This window comes from Lathamus discolor, chromosome 9 (genome assembly GCF_037157495.1).
Source record: "Lathamus discolor isolate bLatDis1 chromosome 9, bLatDis1.hap1, whole genome shotgun sequence".
Lineage (NCBI taxonomy): Eukaryota > Metazoa > Chordata > Aves > Psittaciformes > Psittacidae > Lathamus > Lathamus discolor.
This window is the reverse complement of record NC_088892.1, coordinates 12,199,398-12,226,632: the sequence shown is the minus strand read 5'-3', so window position 1 is coordinate 12,226,632 and position 27,235 is coordinate 12,199,398. Positions and strand designations below refer to the sequence as shown.

Here is a 27,235-nt window from a genome sequence, read left to right as displayed (position 1 = left end):
GCAGCTGGCAGATCTGAAATGGGTTACAGCAAGTTAAAACTGTGATATTGATCACTGCCTATTCTACATGGTCAGGGTTTGGGTTTTGTTGTTCTTTCTTTAATAACCCAGCATTGTTCTTTAGCTATTTTCACTTCAAAACAATACTGCAATATCTTCCAATATCTGGTCCAATCTGAAACACCACTAACGAGGGTATTACTAAATGCCTAAACAGTTTCTTCATGTATTTGAAAAGCAGTTGCCTTTTTGTGTGCGCCCCTTTTACATAGGTGCACAAACCAAAACTGACTGTGAATACACAACAGTATTGTGCACATTCGGCATCTTACATCAGTGCTCCAAAGTTCCCCTTCAAAATCCCTGGCAAGGAAGGAAGTTTTGCATAATTTTAGCACTCAACATCTGAAAAAATTAGAACAGTCCCAACTGTTCTTTGATATGTATAAAAGAACAGTTGAAAAACTTACAGTTGACTGGTGCTACCTAGGTTACCCGTCAATGCCATTGAAACTGGTATATTATTAAGAGAGGTGTATGACGGGAATTGGTTTATTGTGCTGATCCATAGTAACCAACTCCTGTTCGTCCATCATTTATCTCTCTCACCAGCGACATATGGGTTTGTCTATTCACACTCTCAGCATTCTCTCTGCTCCAACAAACAGTCAGCTTTTTCTGCTGGGATAAGGAGATTTTTTAGTTACATCCATTATGTTCGTATCAACATTTATGGCAAGAAGATAATTGCCAAAGAGCTCAGGGGGATAAAAGCTCCCCTTTTATAACACAACCCCCCTTAAAAAATCAATATTGATATAAAACAGTCCAGCAGAAAGCCTTGGTGTGTCTTCTGCTTCTTTCAGTTCAAAATACTTGTTTTTTAACATAGCAAGTCAAACTGGAACACCAGGTAGAATAAAAAGGCTTCAGAGGAGTTACTCTCCTGCTCTTCCCACAGAGGAAAAATAGCAGCGTGCAACATTACTTTTCTTAAAGGAGTCGCAAATGTATCAGATACAAAGAGGGCTCCTTGGAGAGGTGCCAGCATCATTTAAACTGATTTAGCTATCTTTATTTGGAGACCATACCTATCACTCATGAGCTGGAACTTACAGTCACCTTCACCTGAATGTTGAAAAATGCTGACGCGCAGAAGCAGCCAGCACAAGGGAACAATGAAAATCCGGGATCCTGTCTTTTCCCCTATTTAAGGAGCTCAGACAACCTGCTACTACTCCATTCCCCAGTTTGGATAAGTCCCTTTGTCACAGCTTCTGCAAGATTTACTTCACTTTCCCATGGCTATGTACTCATAAAAGTTATTTTAAGGGGACTTTCATCAGAACAGCAAGTAACATAGAACATTTATTGATTAAATGACTGGGAACCAGTGAGCTGCACTCTACTTAACCTACAGGACAACTCAGGGATTTTACTTACTGTTGCCCTTGTGTTACCTTCTGCCTTCCTAACTTTCTCCTCTCTCATGATGCCAGTTCCTAGGTTGATCGTTGCCCTACACTTGCCTCCAGGCAGGTTAGGGACCATTTAAGTCAGCCTGACACCTTGAATCATGAACTCCTGCCAAATCTTCCAGTAGGTTCAGAAAGTACCTAGCACAACAGCTCCCTAATCCCATTTTAAATCTCTGAATGCTGCCACATTGTAACAAGGTCAGTAAAAAACAAAATAAACAAAACAAACAACAACAACAAAAAAAAAAAACCCAAAAAAAAACAAACCCGAAAAACTAAACCAAACACGGTATTTATAAAACACCCCTACCTGTGTAAAAGGAAACAACAAAAAAGAGCTTAATAAATGTCTCTTGCAATTACTATTCCCCCCCAAATCATTTAACTTTAAAACAAACCCCCCAAGCCTTAGCTTTAAAACAAATCCAAGAGACTCTGCAGGTTCAAACTACTTAGTTACAAGGGACTAAAAGTGAAGCCCTGTCAATATTTGCTTTTCTGATTCCGAAGAATTAGTTAAAAGGATTAAAATCAAGAGACTGAAAACTTCAAGTTAAAAAAAAAAAAATACTAAAACCCTTTGAAAGTAAAGAACTCAATTAAATTTGAGCTGCTCAATTCTAAACATTAAACAGCTTTTCCCTCACTCAAGAGAAGCTGCTAACTGCCTGTTACCTGCCCCACAATATACACTATTTGCTTTTTATCCCTGAGCAACAGCCTATTTCCTGGTTGAGTTTAAAAACTCAGTGACGTTCCAATTTCAGCCCACACATGTGTGTCACTGTCAACGTCAGTGGCAGGAAAACATTAGAAGTCACCCCTTGCTAATGCTTTCCTAACATGGAATTTCCGTGTATCTCGGTCCCCCAGCCCACCGCCTCCCTGCAGCTCGGAGCATCCTTCCCAAATTGCCTCCCCCCCTCCTTCCAGACACATGGCAAGGAGCGGGAACTGAAAATGGTCAGCGCCAGAACCATGTCGCTGGTTTTTTAGGTGCTGGCGTGTCCCTCCTCTGCTCCTGCCGCCGGTAGCGGGTGGAGCGCGGCCGCAGCCCCCGCCGCTGCGGGGCGGCCCCGGGCGCGACAGGCGCCTCCGCCGCCGCCACTCCACTCGCACGGTGAATACGCTCCGGCGGGCACCGAGCTTGGGGTAACGAGGCAAAGCAAGGACGCGCTCAACCGAAGGATGCCCGCATGAGCGTGAGGGGGGTTGGCAAACAGCTGCCGGGTCCGGCAGGTTCAAGGCCGTTCCGGCTCCATCTCCTCTCTCACAGAAACACCATATGGCCCACCCCGCACATCAGCAGGTTTATTTCCCCATCAACTCGGCCCAGAGGGGGAGCTCCGGGACCCCCCCAACCCCCGGGCATTCGTCATTACGCGGGATTACAGAGGCAGGCAGGGAAACACTCGCGTTATATAACCGGGAGAAACTCGCCCCTCCCGGCGCTCCCACACCTCGACCGACCGACCGACCGACCGACCGACCGACCGACCGACCGACAGCAAGCCCGAGCCGGGGCGGCCGCACGGCGGCAGCTGGGGGTGGAAGTGGGGGGGCGGTGCCTCCGCCCCCAGCGCGGGGAAGGGGCCAGACGCAGTTTAATGTCCCCAGTGGCGGGTAGGGGGAGGGACCAAGCGGCTCCCCCCCCTCGGGGCCGGAGGCGGTGGCGGGCTCCCGTGCCGAGAGGCTCCTTGCAAGCGGCCGGTCCCCGACAGCTCATCTGCTTCCGACGGGACGAGGTGACCACGCGTTCGCGCACGGCACCGGGGACCGCCCCGGCCGCGGCTCCGCGGCGCCTCCCTGCCCCGCCGCCTCCCCCCGCCGGGAGCACCGTGGAAAACAAAAGCGGCCTTTTAATTTATTGTTCCGCCGGGGCGGGGGGGGGGGGGGGGGAGGGCGGTGTGAAAGGAAACCAAAGCTTGGTTTCTTCCAAGAAGCGGCCGTTCTCCCCGGGATCCCTTCGAGTCACCCTGGTGACAACCCCCTGCCAGCCGAGCCCGAACAAAAGCCGCCGTGCCCCTTGGCAGAGCAACAGGCCGGGGCAGGCGGCGGCGTAGGGCTCGCCTCTTGACCGGGGCTCTGGAAGGAGACGCGGGACCGAGTCAACGAGCGCCTTGTTTACCCGACAATCGCTCTAACCCCCGATCTTAATCACAGGATGAGAAACCAAAACAGTTTAAACCGTGAGTCAGCACGCGTTTTATTTCACACACGCGCGCGTCGCGGGGAGAGCGGCAAAACGCACCGCGTTCACTCCGTCCCCTCGCTTTGAAGCCGCGCTCGGCACCGGCACTGGGAGGCTCGCGCCGGGCTCCGCTCTCCCTTCAGGAACAACCCAAGGCTCCTCCGGGGCTCGGCGGAGCCTTTTGTTCAAAATTCTGCCTCTATAACGCGCGCTTCACACTCCCCGAATAACCCGGCACGCCGCTGCCAGCGCAAATGCCGGGAGTTACTAAATAAACCATCACGATGCAGACCAACACCAGCCCCTCTGCGTGTGACACCTTCCCGGCGGAGTCCCCTTGCGACGCTGGGTTTGTCCTTCCCTCCCTGTTTGATGGGAGTTTAAAGGACCCCCTCGCCGGGTTGAGCCAGCCTGCCCGCCCGACAGCGCGCGCATACGGACCCATGGGCCGGCAGAGCCCCGGTCCCACCGGCCGAGACCGGCAGCATCCGCCCCGCACGTCGCCACACGAGCAATGACACAGACCCCCGGAGCGTCCCCGCCGCCGCCGGGGCTCTCCCCCCCCGCAGCCCACACCGCACATCGCCCCGCGAACCCCGTCCCCCTCCCGGGCTGCCCCCAGCCTTCCCCAGGAAGGAGGCGGGATCCTCACCCCAAGCTGCTGGCCGCGTCTCCCCCCCCCCCGAGCCCTGCGCAGCCCCGCACCGCCGCGGGCGATGCCCCGAGCCGCGTCTCCAAACTTTACCCGCCCGGCGGAGAGCGCCTGGGCGAGCGACTCTTCCGAGGGTGCTTCAGCCCTTTTAAATCAACTCCTACTTTTCCAGCCCGTATCAATTGCAAATGCTACTTACTGGAATATGAGGCTCCATGCGTGGTGCTTCTACCCGCTGGGAAACCAGCAGCATCTTGGACTGGGGATCAACCGGCTTTTAGATCCACTTTGGCTGTATTGAGCAAAACCCAGCACCGCGAAGGACTCTCCGGCTGTTTTCTCCTTTTAGGTTCCAGACAAGTTCATCCTGGCGTTGCAGTTTGCTAATGATTCACTGTCTGTCTCAATCTGCTCACTACATTTCCATCAACCCACAGCTTCCTCACTTAGAAGGTGGAGTTTGTGGGGTTTAAGTTACTGATAGGCATATCTAAGTGCTGTGTCACTCAAAGAGGAGGAGACACACACTCACACTCACACACACATACACACACACGACCGGCTCCGGGCTTAAAGGGGAAGTAACACGTTCTTCAGAAACTGGAAACCTCACAGACCCAAAGATCTTAATTTTTTTCCTTCTGTGCAAGAAGGCGAAAACCACGCAGCCAAGGGACAGTATTTAACATGCAAACAGTAGCTTGGCGTATTTAGCGCCTTCTTTGCAGAGCTTCATGTTCATTTAGTACAAAAGTAGGGTAGCTCCAAAAAAGACAGGCAATCAGTGGATAATATATATCATTTTCTTCCAAGCTGAAATGTACAAATCACTGAAAAGAGAGCCCGATGCATGAAAAGGTTTGAGTTACTCTTTAAAAAGTGTAGTTTCCTGTCTCTTTATGCCATTACAATACAAAATTCTTAACACTCATAAAAGGGTTAAACTCCTCTCACACAGGTGAACCCAGGTTACTGAGAAGGAAAGAGCAGAGTTGTTTCATTCTCACCTTTTGGGCTATGTAGCTGTATTTTTGAAGACAGATAAACTCTGAAGAAGGAGACCTCCCATAAAACCACACACTTCTCATATGACTATAAATGTGCTTGCTACAAGCCGTCATCTCTGAATAGGAATTTTGACAGACCATCAACCAAAAGCTCAGAACCTGTTCCAACCTCCCCTTGGGTGTGCAGAAAGGATGGGGAAAAGGAAGCTGCAGGCAGCTAGGAGAGCACACTGGGTCCACAACTAATTGCTGGTGTAATTTCATTACCTTGCTAAATCAGTACAGTTATCACTCCTGTCTTAATACACTGGAGATGCTAGAAACCCTGTCCTGCTACACTGACCCAATGGATGAGATGTGGAAGCCATAGAAACATTTCTAATAAAGTGTCTAAGTTTTTTAAATAATTCCTAAAATAGTAATATTAGTAAGTTATGTTTTATAAAATTAAGTTATTTGAATAAAGCCCAGTTACTGCAGCCAAATACATACAAGCGGAGCCACAATCTGGCCTCACTGTCCTGAAAGCCCTCCAGACAGCAATCATCTTCAATTTGCAGTTAACTTACAGCCTAAACCCATCTTTGTACTCTGAGCTGATAAATATCAGGAATACCAGTTCATTAGCAGAGAGACATTGTTTTTCACCTTTGCTGAGGCCTCCAACTTTTCTGTCACTGTTGTAACAACAGGCTGGCTCCCCTGAGCAGTGTTGGTGTTACTTCAGTTGGCATCATTTGGAAGAGGTTTTCTTTTATGTTGATTTTGTCTTGTATAATGTTTAAAGGTACTCTGATGTAATTTTTCTGTTGAGAAAAAGTAGTATAAAAATACTGAATTTGTGGGGGTATGAACACCCTGAATTCTGAGGGCAGTGTCTATGAGGAGGTGTATCATTGAGCTGCCCAGATCAAATCTACAACCCTGCCTGAAATGCCAAGGCTCAAACACAGTATTAGAGCATCAAGATGGGATCTGAAAGGGCCAACATGCTGAGCAGGAGTCACCTAGAATAAGCAAGCTCAGTGAAGACACAGCATAAGCTCCACTTGCAAGGAGGTGCTGCTGTCTGCCCTATACACAATGCCTCGAACCCTCCCCTGATGATAGATGTGTGTGAGCAAGAGGTCCCTTATTTCAGCTTGAAGTGTTTTGGACTAAAATACACGTGGATGGAACATGTGGAGGACACTGGGATTCCCACATTCTGTAGATATACTGGTCCTACCAACACCACCATGATCAGATGATGAATGCATTGTAAGTGCATGTCGGTTGTTCTATGCAGCACCTACGGAGCACACCAGACGTGTCCAGAAGTTTTGGACAAACCACATTTTTCATGACTCTTGCCACACATCTGAAGTTTCTGACAAATGGCAGTGTTTCCCAAGGACTGTCATTTGCTTTGGTCACTTCATAAAACCAAACCAAATGACCTTTCCAAAAGGAAGCTCTGGGTTGATCAGGCAAAGGTTCAAGGTCTGTACTGGGATGCTCAACAGTATCACCACAAGGACAGGTCTGGGTGTGCACAGAAGCCTAATTCCAGGCAGTGTAAGCATTTAACAAAAAGTTACACCCTTGCAGACATCACTCGTGTTCGGCAATGGGTAATGGCTAAACAGGGGATTTCAGAGCTGAAATTCTCATCTTCAGTGATTAAATTATGAGCCCTTTCTTTAAGCATATTTACTACAGCTGACCTGGGGGAATCCCTGGCTGCTCTGGAATCAATGACTAAACTTTCACTGGCTTCTTCAGGGCAGTATTTTATCTTCCTAGGCTAGGCTTACCCTAAGCAAATCGCAGATTATTTTATTATTGTATTATTGTGCTTCTGTCTTATTTTGAAGAGGTGAGCTGTGGGATTCTGCAGGGAAGAGGCAATTGTAAAGATATCAAGGCTGTTATGGCCACGGGCTGAGGCTTGCTAAAATGTATTGTGGTACCTTGAACACTTCCCCCAAGGCTGGGCATCAAACCTGGGCCTGAGTGCCTGGGATTAATCCTATTCTTTATCAGTTTTACAGTTGCTTGCCATATTTCACTTAGCATCTTTAATATCAATAGATAACATAATTGGCTTTGTTCTCTAACAAAACGAGCATCCTTTCTTTCCAAGTGGAGAGATTTATTCAAAAGCCAGCCTGAGAGCTGAGAAGTTGTAACTGGATGTAAAAAATAAGCAATTGATGAAAAGAGCACGCTGAACTGTTTTTTTTCTCAAAGCAAACCCCAAACCAAACAATTAAAACCTAACTCCTCACAATATTCTCCCTCCCCCTCCCCCCCATCACCCAGACTGGACCAATGCTTGTCCTGCACTCCATAGTTTTTGAAAAAGCAGTATCCTTTTACCAAAGGAGAATCACTAGCTGGAAAGCTGCAATGTGCTAAGTAACTGCCAAGTGTTATGTTCAAGTGAAAGGATCACAGACTCCAAGACAACCTTGACAAGCTGTGTGAGCAACAGGCACTAGTGAAGATGGCCAAGGGCTAGAGAAAAGATTTGCATCTTTCAGGTTGGTGTGAACTAAACATGCTCAACCCGGGCATCCAGGTAACCTGCATGCTGGGACTCTGCTCTCCCAAGAGAGCCGTGCCTGGCTCCCAGCTGGCCTCTGGCTGTTCCTGACATCAGTAAGGATAGCAGAAGTCCAAGCAGACAGGGGCTGCTCTGCAGCATGGCTTGTGCACTGAAGGGGAGCAGCAATTGAGCAGGGCAAGGACTCACCATGGATTCACTGAAGGATTCACAAATCTGTCAGTGACCCAGAATCAGATGAATGGAAATCATGTGATGCTTGCTACTTGCACGTTTTTGGCCTGAAATCAGGTGAAATAGATGGCTTCGGCTGAAATACACTTGGAGTATGTGTGCTTACTGGGAGCTGGAATGGAAAGCAAAGCTCCAGGGAGTAAAATCACACAAACCGCAACAAATATACACAAGTCTTCATAAGCTAAAACATGAGTTTGTCCTAATTCTACCCCAAACACAAGCATGTGAGCATGAGGTGCAAAATTCAAGGGAGATACATACAAACTGGGATGTAGACAGCTTCATCCCACAGTGAAGGTAATTGTTAGACCAAACATAAAGATGATAAGGAAGAATATATATAAAAAGAAATTATTCCTCTGACAGAAAAACACAGTAAATGCGTTTGCTTTCAAGGAACAGAGACAACTGTGGCATAATCACAAGTCGGTATAATAGAAATAAGAATGTAAGAATTCCCATCAGGTCAAAGATGCACCTAGCCAGTATTTTCTTGGAGATACCAGTAATATCAATTTTCAGAAAGCATTAAATCACACAGTGGATATCATTCCCATGAATGGACACTTTAGAGTAAATGGGTTCAAAAAGGATAGGAGTACTTATGGAAGTACTTATGGAAGGCAAATTAATCCATGGCTATTTAACACGAAGGTCTGGATGTGACCTCTGGTTCTGAACCATTAACTGCTGGAGGCTGGCAGGCAACCTGAGGGGAGGACAGACACTCCCTGCTCATGTCTTGTGTACAAAGCAGGTTCTTCCCTAAAGGTCTAGTAGCAACCGATTTCAGGCAGAGATAGGGGTCTAGATAAACCTTCTTCAGTTTGACTTGTCAGTATTGCTTTTCTATGCTAGCCTGGATCAGTGATCTACGTATTCTGGTATCTTGTCTCTGACCATGGGGAACAGCTGATGCTTTGAAAGATAGAAAAGAAACTTTTACTGAATGACTGCAGGCCAAATTGCATGTAGCTGTGCAAGTTTCTTAGCAAGTATCTAAGTATTAAGTTTCTAAGCTCAGTCTGTAACTGGCTGATACTCAGAACCAGAAGGGCTCTCCTGTCCTTTGTGTACTTCCCCCATAGTACAGTATAATTTATTGGAGATGAGATTGCTAATGCATGCAAAATTTCAATTCATTTCTGAAACCCATTATACCGTCAGTAACATCATGTGTTGAGTAAAACATCTCAGGTCATTTTTTAATGTGTTTAATTGGACGTTCTTTGTTACCTAGTAAAAGCATATGGGAAATGCCTGAAAATAGATAAATTGCATCAATAAACAAATTGAATTTCCTCAATAATGCTTGCTACATTAAGTAATTTCCTAGGTCGTATGGAAAAATACGTATAACTGTTAATGTATCAATTCTAACTTTTTAGAGAAATGTTACTTTTAGGAAAACAGGAAGCTTCAAGGAAAAAGCTTCTGTTTGTGAGTAGCTTGTAGCTAATGGGTTGAAGCATGGCTTTTTGTTGATTTGGACATGAAAGAAGAATTCAGGATCAACTCTTCCTTCAGCAGGTCGTTATTTACATGAGTGTCCATGGAAGAGCTTTTATATGAAAGCATCAGAGGATGGACTGACATGATAACAGTGGGTACATGAACTAAATTAAGAAATCATATAAATCAAGCTGATTGCTGATTTTGTCTGTGGTACAGAAAACCAGACACAGATCTAACCAGAATCTCTGTGCTTAGCAGTGAAGAGAATTAGTAATTTTCATAGGAAGGTACGTAGCATAAAGTATGTAGCTTTTACTAAAGTTAAAATGATGTTGTTAATGTCTGCTTGCCAAATACTTGTTCCAAATCAATCTACTCTGCACTTATATTTTATATACAGAAATCAATTATTTGCACAGCTCAAAGATACACTTAAGCACATGCTTAACATTCTGTATGACTCTCAGAAACTGAAGGGATTACTGGAGTGCTTAGGTAAGCACACATACATCTGCACCATAAGCACTGGTGTGATCTAGTCCTGCATGATTTAAAATCCCAGCCCTACTGACATCCCAAACTGAAGACCACTACTCAAAATCTTTTCATGTAAACAAAAGTCTGTTGATCTTACCCAGGCATTTCATTTTTAGTTGAGTGAGATCTGGCCTGCAGGATTTAGCTCTACAATATTTTACCTCTCTTCATTCCTACTTGCACTCAGGCCATACAAAGCTGCAAAGTGCTCTTGAATGCAGATCTCCACTATGACTGAGGCTAGGAAGCAATATTAGAACACTATGAAATACCTGACGCACCTTCATCAAGACCAAAAAAATTGCTATTGGAAGGCTGCATTATGACCAGTGTGTTTAACTGCCTTTGTATGGCACTTTGGGTCATTTCAATCCTGATTGTCTTGCAGCTAATAAGATTTTCCATTTAAAATACAGAAGATAGTACAAGTGAACATAATATCACATTTAATAGCTGTATTCTGAGCAATGATACACTGCAAAAGTTTGCTAATTAATGATATTTCTCCAGCTCTGACTTGTGCACAAAACATCTTGCCTTTTATACAGCATGCTCCCTGTGTGGGTGCTGCTGGCTCTGCCTCGTGAGCACAGACCATGCGCTGGCCTTCCAAGTGACAGCATTGGGGTTTTGGGGCACAGGGTGGCAGGGCTGAGGTTGCAGCACGTTTCACCTGCAGCCTCCGTTACATCTAAGACTAAAAGCCATCATGAGCTCAACTGAAACTATATGTGCAAGTACACAGGCATCATTTAAATGAGCCTGCATTTGCAATGCCTGTCACTACCCAGGAGATGCCTTTTCTCCCAAGTGTTATATTCAGTAGTGTTCTCACATTTGTCAGTTGCTGCAGAGCTCCAGCAGCCAAGTGGGCACAAAAGCAGCTTCCATCCCATGGAAGGGCTATCGGATCAGCAGCAAACAGCAACAGGCAATGCTTTCTGAATTTCTGAGTTAGAAATAGGCCTGGGCAATAGAACACTTATTTGACTCCTGTACCTGACTGCAAGTAAGGCACCACTCAGAAGATACAATAACGCAAAAAAGGCTTAGTGATAATTTTAGCTTTGCTGCTTTCTCACTGCTGGATCATACAGTTCATACACATATGCAATGATCAGAAACCTATGGACCTGCCTCAGCTCCTCTAGAAGTCAACAGAATGTCAGATGCCGGCCCATATCTGATACAAGAGATTCCAATTGCTTTAAATATCTAAGTCTGCAAAAATGGTTCTATATTCACTGTTTTTAAGACAGGATCACATAATTCTGCTTCTTTCAGGAAACACACATCCTTCTTAATTTTCCCTTTCATTCCTAGAGCTGTCCTCTTTGCTAGAGCTGACGCTATTTTTTAAAGCATTCTCTATTTCATGACTGTCAAACTATAATTTCCATGCCAGATACATGGCAAAGTTACATATTCTTCAACTCAAAACAATTTACATGAATATTCATAAACTACCTGATGGCAGAATTGGCCCTGAGATTTAAAAGCATAAGCCCACAGAAACAAATGTTACCCTCTTCCCTTTGTCAGAGATCCCTTGGATCCAGCATGGAAATTACACTTTTATGCAGTTGTCAAGAAAATGCAAAGCCAATGCATGAAACATCGTATGTTCTGTTTATTAAGGAAGAGTGTCTGTGATGATACAGAGTCAGTCAGACTAGAATGTTGCCAATGTCAGTTTGTGATTTAGTAGAAATTATTGATTTCAAATCTTGGTTTCCCAGGGCTACTGAGCATATCCTGTCATATAAATATGCATCCATTTGCTAGCCGCTGCTGCCTTGTACAAAAATATGTGTTGTCTCAACTAGTGTCAGGTTTCTTGAGCCAAAAAATAAAGCCCTGCAACCCTTCAGTGCAGGAATAAATACCAGTTATTAAGATGCATTTTTATGTTCAATATGATAGAAGGACAACTTGCACAACTATGGCACCCATCCAGAAATATACATTATTAAAATTAACAAGAAGGCACTGTTCTGAGAAATTGCACTATGCTCCACTCACCCCCTAAAAGGAAATTGCTCAAAAGATTTCATGGAGCATCTTTAAATTAGGAGACAGGTACACCCTCATACAGCTTCTCCAACAGCTTGAATTTAACTACTTTTAGGGACAGATCTGTCACGAGCAAGTTACACAACATGCAAGTGCAAAAGGATGGTGGGTATAGTAACTCAATTCATTAGGGCTGAGAGTGATAGTTGAACTGTCAGCACTTGTAAAGATTAGAAAGAAAGGGTAATATCACTGTCAGCCATTAAGAGTTTGGGCATGGGTGTCCTCACAGCCTGGCCCCCTGCATCCTGATGTTCCCCTGCTCGTCCCCTACTCCCAGTCAGCTCATGCATTACTTTGCAGCTTTTCTTCATTTGTCCCTACTACTCCTTAAGTCATTCTCTTGGTCCTTCTGCCATGCTCATGCCTCCAATCCCAGCTACTCACTCTGCTGCCCTCCCTTCTCCAAGGGGAACACTCCCAGTTGGAGGTGGGTCTGTCTCTGCCCTACTGCTTGTTGAATGCCCGTGTGACCAGGACCTGCTGTACTGTACCATGGGCTCAGCAGTGGTTATCTGTCCACTGACAGAGGACTTTACAGATCAACACAAGAGTTAGGAGGTTTTGGACATTTATGGCTCAGTCATTAGCTGCTTATGAAAGCTCAATAGCATTTGTAGGATTTGATAAGGGATGCTGCATGCTCTCTCTGGGGCATACCCATCTCAGTGTTCAGAGCATGGTTTTGATTTTATGTTTTTCTCCCCAAAAGAAATCTCTGTTTACCATCACTTTTCTCAAGTCACTTGCATGTCATAATGCGTTCTCTGTTTACTAAAATACAAAAGCTTCAGGGCTGACAGCAGTGGCAGAAATGACAGAATCAACAGCATTGCATTTTCTTTTGTCTTGTCACTTCATCCTCACTTGTTTTTATACAGTGCAGGGAGCAACAGAAAAGGGTGGAGCCCTCCTATGACCAGCCAGTCTAACCTTTGCAGGTAAAGACTGTGAGGTACATGAAAAGCCTCCCTCCCTCCCTTCTAGTGCAGCTGGGACTGGACCAAAGAAGGCATTTCCCATCAGAAAGGTGATGGTGATCACCCTGCTCTGCAGTTCTCGGGCACCAGCTGCTATTGAGAGCAGCCTCAACTGTAGCTTATGCATTAAATCGAGAGAAGTTGTGCTTTGCCAGGGAGGACTGAAAATGTGAGTAGATGACTTCCAGTCACAGGGGAGGTCACCTGGCTGATGCCTACTTCATGGGAACAGTATAGCCCCATGGAAGCATGGCTATTTACACTAGTGAAGGATCAGACATACTCATTCAAATATGACTTTCATCTGGCTTGGAAATGAACCTCAACTCCTTTTGAGTACTCTGGCTTTTCCTAAAGTATTTGAAAACAACTTATTCCCAGATTATGGTGAGATCTTGCTCTTGCAGAAAAAAGAAAGGACAGAGTCTGAGAGAAAAGGAAGCACTGCAAATTCCCAAGCCACTAACAGCAGTATGATCCCTAATCAATGCAGAGGGGCTGACAGCAACAATAAGCATTAACTGCTGCAGTGAAGGGGACTATTTAACCTGGCTACTAAAAGTTATTTCTGTCACAGCTATTTGAACAAAACATTTGGCAATTAAATTAATTCAAGCATATCCTCTCTTTTAATGGGAAAAATGCCGGACAAATCCAGGCAGAGAATGAATGGCATCTGGATTAACGAGGAATTGCACAAAAAGAGAAAAAAAAAAAAAAAACAGTTCTCTAAAATATATTAGTATTACATTCTGCAGTAGCACCATATGCTGGTTTCCTAGATGCTGGTAATCCTGATGTATTTTTATCTTTGTTAGTACCAAGGAGGGAACTATACAGGGCCAAGTTCATCCCACATATCTATGTTGAATGCAAGTTTACCTTCACTCTGTGTTGTGAATCTGAACCAAGACAGGCACGTATCTGCTTAAGATCGCGCCTTTTTCTTCTGGCTGTATCTGACTTTGGATTTTAAATGTTGTATCTCTTGAGTCTTTGATGAAGCCTTCTTTTTTTTTCTTCCAGTTATAGAGCCTGGAAACATTGGACTTAATCGCAAGCCTCTACTGCTACAATTTAAGGATCAGATCCTCTAATTAGATGCAGCAAGAGACTATAAATTGCTCACGTTCCAGACAGAGAAAAACAAAAAGCCACTCTGTGCTAGTGGGGATGTATTAACATATACGTAGGACTTAATTCTTCCTTAAATTTAACAATATTCCTTAATCAGTTCTTAGAAATCACTTTTGAAGCTGGTGGCATTCGTCCATTATTAGACAAGGAAGAACAGCCACGACTATTCCAGAGAACAGAACCACCACTAATTAATATTATTTAATTGGATGAATTTGAAATACCTATAGCACAGGTGACCCTAACCCTAGCCCGCTAGCCAAATTATTGTGCTCCCTTCCCTGTATGCAGTACTACTGCCACTGCTCTTGGTCACTTAACACAGATCTTATTACAGTTTCTGGTGCTGTGATCCTGCAGCTTTGGGGAGGCAGCAGTCCTAGGATGAAAGCAACTTCACCAGGATTCACACTGTTTTAAAGGCTTTTGTAAGATGCGAGTATGAACACAGATCACAATTTCTGTAGGACCTATGGGAAAGTATTTTCCAGGCAGCTAAACTGAAGTTAACAGCAATGAAATGTAATGACAGGACAAGGGGTAATGGGTTAAAACTTAAACAGGGGAAGTTTAAATTGGATATAAGGAGGAAATTCTTTCCTGTTAGGGTGGTGAGGCACTGGAATGGGTTGCCCAGGGAGGTTGTGAGTGCTCCATCACTGGCAGTGTTCAAGGCCAGGTTGGATGAAGCCTTGTGTGGGATGGTTTAGTGAGAGGTGTCCCTGCCCATGGCAGGGGAGTTGGAACTAGATGATCTTGAGGTCCTTTCCAACCCTAACTATTCTATGATTCTATGATTCTATGAAATGAAGCAGCATGCAGCTAAGAGTGGTTTATTCCGTTGGGGCTCACCTCTGATACAGCCAGCTAAGCTGTGATACAAACACAGTAGGTACAATGTTAAATTATCACATTCCTTTCCAGAAAGTCTTGTCTTTGAATATGATAGTTCACATCTTCAATATTAATGATCCCTGTTTGACAGCCGTTTAGAACCCACCCCTTCAGCTTGACCAACCGACCCTCTGAGTACCTCCAGCCACTGCCCATGCAGTCCAAAGAGGGTGAAAAGCAGGTAAGAGCATCTTTGGGCATAACATATACGAGAGAAGCAGGGCATGATACTTCCCGGCAACACAAGGAGAGCCAAACAGCAATTCACCCACACAAGAAAGAGATTTGCCTTTGTCAGTTTGGGATTCTGGATTGAGAATCCAAGTGTTCCTGACTGTCTAGTTAGCAATTCATGTTACGCTCATCACCACTGTATGCGACTCTCTGTGACCACACACTGCCTCTTGGTAACTTTTAGCCACTCTGACGATAGGTGTGGTAGCACCTCAGAGTCACTCTGGAAACCAGGAATACACGTTTGGGAGGCATCTTTTATAATTGGCATGGCTGAGCGGCAGTTCTGCCTCAGGCAGAAGGTAAATGCTGTCTTACTGGGGGTGGTGAAAGGAAATCTCTTAGCACAGAATGAATGCAGAGCTGCTCAGCAGCCTGCAGGAAGGGGCTGGCACCTGGGGTTGCACAGAACCTCTTTCCAAAGAAACCACAGGGAGTATTTTTCCCCCAAGTGAGGAGCCTGTGCAAAGGACGTTGTTGCTCAAGTCATCGGTGAAGTTGTAGGGAAGTTGAAATCACGAGCTACAGCAACCTTTGTGCATTCTGGCAAGATCCGAATCCTTAGCTGTTTATAAAAATGTAATTAGTGGCCTGCCAAGCACTTTGACAATGTTCTGACTGCTAGAAAATTGTGATAAACTTCTCTTTCTGTGTCTCCCTATCTCATGAGCAATTATTCAATCAGTGGGTTGTTGACTGGAGGACTCAGCCAAACAATGATCGGGCTTTGAAACTATTCAATTACCTCTAATGAAGAAGGATCAAGGGAAACAGTGCTTAAACACCTTAAAGAGAATAGCAGAATAAACGGAAAAAATGATTCTCAAGAGAAACTCCCAGACATTTGCCAAGGTTGGCTTTGGAGCCAACTGTGATACAAATGCGTAAAATAGTAGTTGCTTAATGGTTGTGAAGTGTTGCTCTTTAAAGGTTACTGTCTTCCTGTCCAGACAAGGCTGCAGCTGAACGATGAATGAAGAGATCCATACATATGAGAGCTTCTCAAGCACCTGCAACTCCCATTGGTGTCAACAGGAATTTCTGATAACCAGGACTGGGCCAGTAAAACCTGACTCTACATGATATTAAGAACCCCCAAGGCTATTTGCCTCCTCACCCCCTGTGTTTGGATGATGGAGTGCTTGGAGTGAGGGTTCCAGAAATGTTGGGTATTTGGATGCATGTTTGCAATGGGAGACTTGATCTCTAAACCACAGGGATCAGGTATCTGTGCCAAAGAGTTAGGCTGCCTAAAAGGGGAAGAATCCTGTCTGTAGCTGGGGAAAAGTGTAGTGATCACTGCAAAAAGTACAGCAGGACAGGATTTTGCTTCTGACAGAATTTCTCTCTCTTCTCCATTACAAGTCTCACCATATACAAAGAGCTGACTTGTTATTGCAGCTCAAAGGAATGAATGAGCTCAAAAGAATGTGAAGAGGAGAGAATGCTACAATTCCAGTGGGAAGAGCTGATTCTTTTCGTTTAACTTTCCCATTCAGTTAATATTTCCTTGTGGCCTTTGGGAGCAGCCTCGTCAGAATGCCCCCATCCCGCGCTGTAGAACTGGATGGTCATCTGAAGCGTAAACACTGCACCTGCCTGTAGCCGTCCACAAGTGTTTTGTGTGTCTGCGTTTCTGAAAGTATCTCACGGTTTTGTTTCCTGTGAATGTGCATTCAGCCCTGCACGCTCACGCAATGCTCAGCTGAGTTCGGGAGCATGTACATGGTGGGCCATGGGGGATGGGGGCCGGGGAAAGAAAGCAGGGGCTGTAAGGCAGCTTGAGAACTGATGCCATGCTAGTGTGAAACTCCTTTGTCGAGGGAACAACACAGCCAGGTTTGGGCTGAAAGAGCCTCGAACACTCTAGCGGCTTTAGAAATCTGCGTACTGGCCGCAGCTGCAAGCAAGATACACCACCGCTGAGCAGCCTCCCTTTAAAATGGTGCCGAGCGCTCCCGACAGCTTCTGGAATTCCAGGATCAGGCCTAAAAATAACAACATGTTTGACCTAACATAGCCAGTGGAGCCAGATAAGACAACAGGCTGCACAACACTGTTTTAAGCCTGCTTTCCTAAACTGCAAACCCATTAAATATTTAGGTGGCCATATGCAAATTGAATTCTGTTTCTCAGATGCACACCATGCCATGCAGACATGCTTTGTGCCCAGATCCTCCTCCTAAGCTCCCATCAACTATTTATTTTAAACTCGTAAAGGACTTAATTTATGGTTAATTGTGGGCTACCTTTTTTTCCAAGGGTATTTATATACAAGGGAGGAGGCAGGGACAAGCAGAACTGCAAAGACCTGTGTTTCAGTCAAAGAAAGCGAACGTAAAAGCAAACCCATTTCTGTGCCCATACTAAAGAAAACCCCAGGACTGCTCACGTATTTCCACCCCCCTCCAGGGGTAACAATGTGATAATTCACCAAACAAACAGCCCTTTCTGCCGGGGCTGTGTCGCGGGCGCTGCGAACACGCCGGAGACCAGGGCCCCAGATCTTCCTTTCTCAATGTCACTGCGAATTTGCTCGTGGAAGTGTGTGACACCCGCCTGGCGCCCAGCAGCTGAGCTCATGCTGCAGGCATTCTCCCAGGGCCGAGGGGGAGGGGGGCTCTCCGCCAGCTTTCGGCCGCCTCTCCCCTCACATTTACACACACACAAATCATGTTATCATAGTGAAAATATGCAAGAATTCCAGGAAGCAGAGGAAGTTTGTGTGTCGACCTCAATTTCTTTTTTTCCAGAGGAAGATCACTCCAAACATTAAAAGGACAGTGGATGCTAAATTCATTTGCAGATACTTCAATTCTCATTGCAACTCTGCCTTCTGCTGTGCTTTGTCTTTTAGGATTCATGCTGTGTGTATTTTATCCCGTTGTGACTGAGAGAAGCAAAATCTCTCAGTGAGGAGCTCTGTGGGACATATTTGGACACTAAAAAAGCGGAAAAGGAAGCCCAAGTGTGTTCTGGTTCTTATTTTCCATTACAGTACAGTAAAACTGGGTGAGACTGTTTCTGGAGGGGAGGGAAGGAAAGGGTGGATGAAAGAGTGGGCTAATGCATGAGGCACATGGAAGTTTATTCTGCTTTACAGTTCTGGGCTTGAACTCTTCAAATGCTGATCCATGTGGCCCCAAACCCAGCTGCGTTTTTAAGAACACACTTAAGTGTCTGTGAACACAGTGGGACCTTGAAGCTCACTCATGTACCTGGAAGCTTAGTCACCTGGCACTGGCTGGCATTCAGCACCTTGCAACATCAGACAGCACAGAAGCTGATCCCCAACACCCTGCCTCTCAGCATCCACCTTCCATTGGTGCTCACACTCGTAAGGGTTTGCGCACACTCAAACACAGCCGTTCCACCACAGCTAGTTGTGTGTGTGTATATACAGAGCCAGGGAAATAGCACTTAAATCCTTAAATACTCATCTCTCCAATCTCATCATCCCACATACTGTCAACAACAGGGTCACGCACAGACTTGTAAAATGGCATGCAAAGGAATCCCACACTTCTTGACTGACCAACAATAAACCCAATCAGTGAAAATATTCCTGTTTAATTGCAGGGGTCAGACCTCCAGAACAAATCATAGGCACTTTTGGGTTTTGTAAAATATGCCTTCGCTGACAAGCATTTTAACTTGCAGGACGACTGGGTATTCATCTTGGACAAACCTTGAAGAGTTTGGTTTGAGAATCTATAAGATTTAAGGGTTTTTTTTTCCCAAATGATTTAATTTCTTATGTTCCTCTGTCACAAAGATAAGCTCAAAGCTTGGTTCAGTTTTAAACGAGCAAGCCTGTTCTTCTAGCTCGCAGGCAGCCTGTGATGTATATTAGGGCCAGGCATCCCCACCCAATAGCTTTGCTGAAACAAGTAAGGCCATCTAGATGAAATAGCCTGTGCAGCTTACTGTGTCAGAGGCCTCACTGAAATCAAGTGACCTGTGACAGCAGCCATCAGTGCGGGACTTGTAACACAGAATTTCTCTATTCCCTTCTACAGTTCTTCTGAATGCACTTGTTTCCCCTTCCCTCTGCTTGCCCCCCATTTCACTCTTCAGTCACACATTTCAGATACACACCTGCCTTCCCTACTTCATCTCTGTTGAGCTCAGGCTGAAGGTGGCAGGAATAGTAGCATTTGAATTATATTTTGGTTTTCAGACTATTCAGATTTAGAAGAGGGCAACAAAAGCTTGCTACTTTGAATGTTTTGGTGCTGAGACTGGTTTTTTTTAAGCATAGAACCCCCTACAAGCTGCAGTCTAGATTTATACCATGGGGAAGAACTCAGTAGAACCAGATAGAAGATTAATCAAAGCAAAGCAAATCCTGGCCTGCTGTTCCATGTGTCTCAGAGATTTAGAAAGTAAAAATAACAAACGAGGGGGCTTTGCTTTGGCCATAAACATCACAACAAAAAGGCACAACTTTCCCAAATATGCTGCAAAGAGAAAATGGCTGCCTTCTAAAGCTTCGTGGAGTCTCTGGGCATCATTGTGGCTCCATAGGTATAAGCTGACAAACTGGGTTCTTCTGGGTCTGTCTCAGTGCTGCTCATAGCACAGGGACAGTGTCTGATCTAGTCCATCACTCCTGGCTCCTGCACATCCTATCAACATGTAGCAGGTTCTGTGGTGTCTCTGAGGCTGACTACAGAACCCAGCATGCCTGCCTCCCTGGCTATGGAGCAAACTAATTATCCAGAGGTTTGGATGTAATATAACCACACTGCCCAGGAGAGACACAGAAAACCACCTCAGATCTTTTCCACGCAGAAATCCTTTCTATCCACCCATTTGTTATTCTAAATTATATAGCTTGTGACTAATAACAAAAAAAAAAATAAATAGGTCATATACAATAATGATTTATAAGTTATCCTAAAACGTGACATATTCTTCAGCTTCAGGGGATATTATTATTCTAGAAGGATAAGAATAAGCTGAAAGTTTTTAGTTAGCAATCAGTAGAATAACAAAGCTAGTTTTCATTAAGATAATCTACTTCAACAAACTTTTGGGGTGCAACTGGTATACACTGACTTAACTCTGTTTAAGTTAATGCAGCTATACCTAGCTACAGCTGCTGGGGAGCCAGCCTCTGCTCTTTTGTGGAGGAGACAAAAGAAATACTAAGATTAGAAAGGTCAATATTCTTTAGGAAAATACATGCACAGGTAACATGGGTAAACCACTGTATTTAGATGTAAGAACTGAGAAGATGCCAGGACTAGTGACAAATCACCTATACCTAGCAGAAGGAAAAGTTCCCATCTTTAATGGCCTGTACCAGATATTTTAAAGACATCACTAATTCTTTTAAGTATCTTTCCCTGTAAAGACATGGCTGAATTGAACAATGTGAGCAATCAGGGCAGTGGTTATACTGAAAGGCCCCAATTCAGCCAAGTGCTGAAGCACACCTTCAGCTTTTAGTGCATGAGTGGCCTCATTGAAGTCCTTAGTAATTATGTGTTTTGCTGAATCAGGACCTGAATTTATTTGGGGCAGGAGAACCTTAATATCTTCCAAGGAATTATACTTATTAAAGAGGACAGTCTATAAATTAGTGTTTAAGTTAAAAATCAATTTCTAGATAATACATATCCCTAAAAGACAGATTGTTAGTTTGTATGAGCTTTGTAACAAAACTTTAATTAAACCCTTTTTAAATAAAACCTGTCATACATTATACTGCTAATTGACTTGACCTGGTACAAAGAGGACTCTGCCAGCTAGAGGAGACTAAAGGAGATTATTCTGTCTGGTGCTGCAGTGATTGTGTGTTAATAAAATTTATTTCTGCAGTCTTGCCTAACTCCCTATTGTGTATTCAAGAAATGTGTGGGCTCAAAGCCAGTCATCACAAAGCAAAAGTAATAAAACCTCAAAAGCCGACTTTTTCTACCTTGCATTCAGCTGCTTTGCTGTAGCACAAGCTCCGTGGTGTTGCCTCTTTGCGAGCACACCTCAGCCAGAGTTCTCTAATTTTTTCTAAATTTATTTTCCCAATTATGCAAAACCCTGCATCTTATTAATGTGAGCGCAGTAACAAGGGAAGGACAATTATAGGATCCAAAAGGCTCCGTGATGAAATTTCCTGGGTGTGGCAATCATATTTTACTGCCACTACACTGATTACATACAATATAACACATCTAGCAATTAGAGAAACATGCTTAATCCTCCTGCCTTAGACCTATTTCACATAGAACTCATTACAATGGGCCAAATTCTGTCTTTACTCTCACGCAAGTAAATCTGAAATAACTTCTTGCCAAACAGTAGAATCACTTGGATTGACATTCGTATAAATGACAGTGAAACACGACCTGCTGACTTCACAGAGTTGTTTCTGATACAAGCTGGGTGCAATCACAAGAAGTAATCACAAGAACTTATGCAAGAAATACGGGGAATAAACAGGAGGACTTGGAAGTTTTAATACGTGCTCAAAATTATGAATTAATTGGCACAAGAAACTCGTTGGGATAATTCACATGACTAGAATATTAATATAGATAACACAGTTTGTTCAGGGAGAAGAGGGCTGAAATGCTGTCCATAGACACATTCACTCCACAACATAAAATGTGGAAAGAGATGAACCAGTTGAAAATCCCTAGCTAGTAACAACAGGGGGAAGAAACGCAGGTGCTGTCTCGATGGGGGGTGTGGGGTGTCTACAGTAAAGCCACAATGAACAGATGGACAGAGCTACTTGTTTTGGAGGGCAACAAGATGAATCATAGATAGAGTGCACTGGGCTTGAAGACGATGGAGGCACATGGCAGGGAGGGTAGAGGAGAACTTGCTGGGACACAGGGTACCCCAGGACACAAATTCCATGCTGCCAATGTCTTTCTATCAAGGCTGGAGAAGCAACTGAAGGGAAGGCTGCTTAATCTTAAGAATCAGGAGAAGCAGGTTTAGAAATAGGAAAATAGAAGGTGATTTGGGCGATAGTTATCACAGAATGAGAAAACCCACTGGCCCTGGAAAGCAAAACTAACAGCAAAACAGAAAACAGCCTGGAAGAAATACAGCTTAGATAAACTCACAGAATTGGTAAGTAATATGCTACAGGGAACAAGCTCAGAGTAGCTGACGGTTCCTTAAAATAGTTCTATTAAGGGCACAAGTGCAAATTATCCCAAAGCAGCAAAGCCATCAGAAGTGCTATAAGAAACCACCTTAGCTAAATCATGAACCCCTTGCTGACCTCCAACACCAGAAATGCTTAAAAAGTTGAATCTAGGTCAGATTGCTGAAGACCAGTATGAAAGATGAGACTGGGTAAGGCCCAAATCAAGGAGGTCAAGCGAGAACAGGGAACACATCAGCACAGAAAGGATAACAAGAAAACATGCTGCAAATACACTTCGTAGTAAGAGAAAGATGAGGGGAAAGTGTTGGCCTGCTATCGAACAAGACAGGGAAAGTTATTGCCAGGTGACGCTGAAAAGGTTGGGTGCCTAAAGCTTTCCTTCTGCAATCTTTACCGAAAAGGTCAAATGAGATCAGGCAGGAAATAGCAGTAGTGACAAAGGGGTAGAAACACAAGTGAAGACCAGGAAAAAATAGCATAAATAGTACTTAGATAAATTAGACCTTTCAAATTGGCTGGGTCAGATACAATTTGTCCTGACGTATCCTACTGGTCTGTTTGAAGCAATTTGAGAGCCATTACTAGTTATCTTTGAGAGCTTACTGAAGATGGGTGAATATCTCGATGACAGAAAAATAGCACATAGTGCGTTTCCTTACAGAGAGGGAAAAGATTGTAACAGGGAATTAAAGAGCAGTGAGCGAAGGTCAGTTTTCAGAAAAATACGGAAACAATCACATTATTTGTAACCACTCAGGAAATAACAAGGAGATGAGTAACAGCTAGCACGGCTTTGTCAAAAACACAAATTTGTTAAACCAATTTAATTTCCTTCAGTGAGAATAGGGGACAAGCAGTAGATAAATCTCAATTTTATTAAAGCTTTCCAGTATCAGCCTCTTCATGGTCATAAGTGAGCTGGGAAAAATATGGTCTCCCTCCACCTACAAAATTCTCTGTCAAACAGGAAACATGGTAAGTACATTTCTTCAGGCATTTGCCCTGGATTTGCTTCTGTGAAATACTGCTACTGCAGTCTTGTTTGTTAGAACAGTGTGACTTACTTTCCGCATACAGTAAAATAGAGAAGGGCCACATGGATGATGGTAGGCGAGCCTGAGGATGTTTGCTTAGAATACAATGTGGTTTTGACACCTGGAGCAGCATATCCAGTTTAGGGTAGCACACTTCAGCCTCAAAGAAAGATACTAAACAGAAAAGATCTAGCAGAGTACACTGAGAGCAACCAGAGGGGTGGGACACACAAGATGCGAGGGAACTAGGAAGAATGTTCCCATATAGTCTGAAGAAAAGGCTGAGAAGGATTACATGTTATACATATGCACAAAAGAGAAAAGGAGTAAGTAGTCTTCCTTATCCACTGTGGATGGGGTAAGAAGTGGGTTAAACAGGAGCAGGAAACTTAGGTTATATATTAGGAAACACTTGGTAATAACTCAGGTAGTTAAGCACTGGAAAAGATCGCCTGGGGAGGCTGCAGAGCCTACCTCCTTGGAAGGTTTCAGGAGTATGTAAGACTTACACTTATCAGAAATCATGCTTTTATAGTTGCAGATGGACTTGGATGACCTCTCAAAATGCATTTCACTAGGACTATTTTTCCACCAATTTGAAGGGATAATTCACTCTGGTAAAATGGAAGCCCTGCCTGGATGCTGGTACAGCACAATACTACAGCAATGCCCATCCTGTCCCTCTCATGGTGTCACAGCCTCAGCTGTGTGCTTAAGAGCAGGTGCTTCACCTCAAGCAGAGAGGTGATCCCTCCTGCAGGAATTTCTTGAATGTACTTGAATATACATTTGAACGCTTTATTGAACTGGGGGCTAAACTGGCTGCCTTTTCCCTACGAAGTCGTAGCACAAATTCCAAGATTTACCATCCACTGCTTGCTTGTACCTGTGGCCACAGGCTCAGCCTGGAAGTTCTTCTGAAGGCCACAGAGGGGCTTTAGTCAATGCACAGTTCTGCTCCATATTCCCAGAGATTTAACTGCTGGGAGAAAACGTAACCTGCACTCCATGCTCTAGCTAAGAATTCGTTTCAGAGGGAAAGAGAAAGTACTGAACACTGTCATTAAACCCCAGAAATGCTGAAGCCCAAGTTACAGTCTCATGTGGCAGATCAAGTCCTACCCATTATACCTCCTGCCCTGCTCCAGATCAGCATGATCTTTATGTAGGTAACACACACAAAGTGGAGACATTGCATCGCTGGCCACTAGCCAAGAACTGATCCCTGTGACAAATGCACTTAAACCCAGTCCTAGCCACGTGCAAAGCACACTGAATGACACAGTTGTTGAGTCTATTACAATTGTCTCTAAAATCTTGATCCCTAAGTTCACAGTCACAAGGATATTCAAGCTCCTACCACCCACAGAAGTTCCTGATAAACTTTATCTCTGCACATTGAAGCCACAGTGCTGTAGAAAGCCACAGCTGCCAATAAATGAGAAAGTTAATGTACGTGAACATATGCAGTATGAGTTGACAATGCTGTAATAATACTAATTTGGGGGTGCAGGTCAGAAGGCAGCAGAGAAAATGAAATGCTGGCAAATGAAAACTGTACAAGAATTCTTGCATTCCCCTCATGTACAACCACTGATATATTTCTTAGGGTGGCAGTTGTAAAGGAGGTGCATTCTGTTACACAGTGTATTTCATTCAATTAATAATACTCAGTTAAATACTACTAAAACATGTGCTAAGAATATGTCAAACTAATTATTTAATCACAAATCCTTCCTCCATTCTGCTTACCCTGGAGTGGATTTGAGGCATAAAGAGGATGCACTGGGTATTTTGCTGTTTCAGTATATGATTTTTAGAGCATATCAGGCCAAGTTTCTTAAACTTGTAGCAGGCAAGAGGAAAGCCCCAGTGCATGTGCATGTAGACACGCAGACAGCAGGCAACAAGAAGATGATGCAGCCACTGGCAGGATGTGTCTGCTCTTGATTTCACAGTGACACCCAGCCCTCCACTGAGTTACAGTGGGGTTTTTTAACATGTTATTTGTGTCTCAACATCAGCCCTGACTGCGGTGATTGATTGACTTAGCTGGTGCTGCAGGATTCAAAACAACAACATTGGCAGCAGTAGCTCAGGGAAATACAGACAGAGCTGCCTGGGTTAATCTAAGAGAGAAGAAACAACACTGGTCATCTGCCAGCTCTGAGAATCCAGCAATAAATTAGGAAAAACCATAATTCATTGTTTTAAAATGAAAGATGTGAGCAGAACCTGGCCAAGCATTTTAAACACTGTGCTTTGCTTTAGCCTTGGGGCCCAGGGCAAAAGCCCTTTTTCCTTCCTTCATGCTGAGCTGCTCCTCACACACCTCATCTCACCAGTGAGCACACAGCTTCACAAAAGCCATTCCCTGCCTTTGGGGCTCTCTACCTGCCTGTCCCCACTGTGACAATTATTCACCTACACTGAAAGGCAAGAAGTGCTCCTCATGCAAAGCCTCTCCTCCCCTGCAGCAGCCCCTTTCCCTAAGGTACCCCTTTCTTGCTGAGGATCAGTAAAAACTTCTGAGATTCTCCTCCTGCAGCACCTGCCTCCTACCAGCACGACTGCTGAAGCATTGCACAGGTTCTTTTCCAGAAGTAATGTTTCTCCTTGTCAAAACCCCAGAGAATCAGAAGATGACCCTTGAGCTTTTTGATTGTTACTTCCCTCCCCCAATTCCTTTATCTCATGTGATCTTCTGTCCCCCTTCCTCCTGCCCCTGCTCACTCCACTGCTGCTGCCTCTTAAACATCCTCATTTTGACACTGACCCTATTTTCACTTATTCTGACTCCCCTCTCACTCCCTGCAGAAGATGAGAGTCCCTGTGACCTACTCCCCATTCTCTTTCTCCTCCCACTCAGCTTGTAGTAGTAGCTACTTGCCTGCTTTCCTGATAGTAATTCAGACTTCCTTTGACTGCATTATGAAGATAAGCTGCTCCTTCTACTGACAAAGGAATTGCTAATGGCCATGCCTGCTTTCTCATCCTGGGGACAGCAGCTGCTTCTGTCAGTAACTTTTTCCCTAGCACAAATAGTTTTCCAGTACGCTCCATAAAATACACCACATTTATGATTGTTGGCATACTAACAGGGTTACTGGGCAGCTTTCTTCAGGACAGACTTAACTTGCATATAGATGGACCCAGACATGGCTCTGGTTAGAGACAATGGGAGATTTACTGTTGCATGTATTTACACCAAGATTTGGTGGCTTTGTATGAACAAAATAGAAACAGAAAATAATTATTTGTTTGCCAACCCACTGAATGTAGGGAAGAAGCACAAAGTTTTATTCATCTGCAGGCGCAGCAGATGTCAGGGTATGAATGGCCTGATTTCAATCTCATTTTTGGACTAATAAAGATTTAATACAGCTAACAGAGCCATGAGGTTATTCTAGTTTCAAACAAAAAGTGATTCCATATCATCCCGTAATTTGTCACAATTAAACATTAACTAACTCCATGAATTTTGGTGGTGGTGTTTTGTTAGAACAGCTTCTGAGGGAAGTGATAGTTCAGTCATTATTTGAATATCTGCTATAGTGGAGTCTATCACCACTGAAAGCCTAGAATAATAGCCTGTGTTATTCCTTTGCATCTTTTTCTATACAGCTTTTGAGGGAGCTGTAATTGAAGAGAA

At 44.2% G+C, this 27,235-nt stretch overlaps 1 protein-coding gene and 1 long non-coding RNA gene across 3 annotated transcripts in view; one reads left to right on the top strand and one right to left on the bottom strand.

Annotated features, from left to right (window-relative positions):
- MAMLD1 (mastermind like domain containing 1) overlaps positions 1 to 27,235 on the bottom strand; it is a 121,288-nt gene that overhangs the window by 77,168 nt on the left and 16,885 nt on the right. The window contains exon 1 of one of the 2 annotated variants that reach the window (XM_065689308.1): positions 4,521 to 4,783. The exons of the other annotated variant lie outside the window; for it this stretch is intronic. Within the exon in view, the coding sequence (XP_065545380.1) occupies positions 4,521 to 4,574 (54 nt within the window). The 5' untranslated portion in view covers positions 4,575 to 4,783. Of the gene's footprint in view, positions 1 to 4,520; positions 4,784 to 27,235 lie in introns of those variants that run through there. 2 annotated transcript variants of the gene reach the window in all.
- LOC136019281 (uncharacterized) lies at positions 2,870 to 7,530 on the top strand. Its single transcript, XR_010614797.1, has 2 exons — positions 2,870 to 3,223; positions 3,419 to 7,530. It is a non-coding gene; the product is annotated as an uncharacterized LOC136019281 (long non-coding RNA).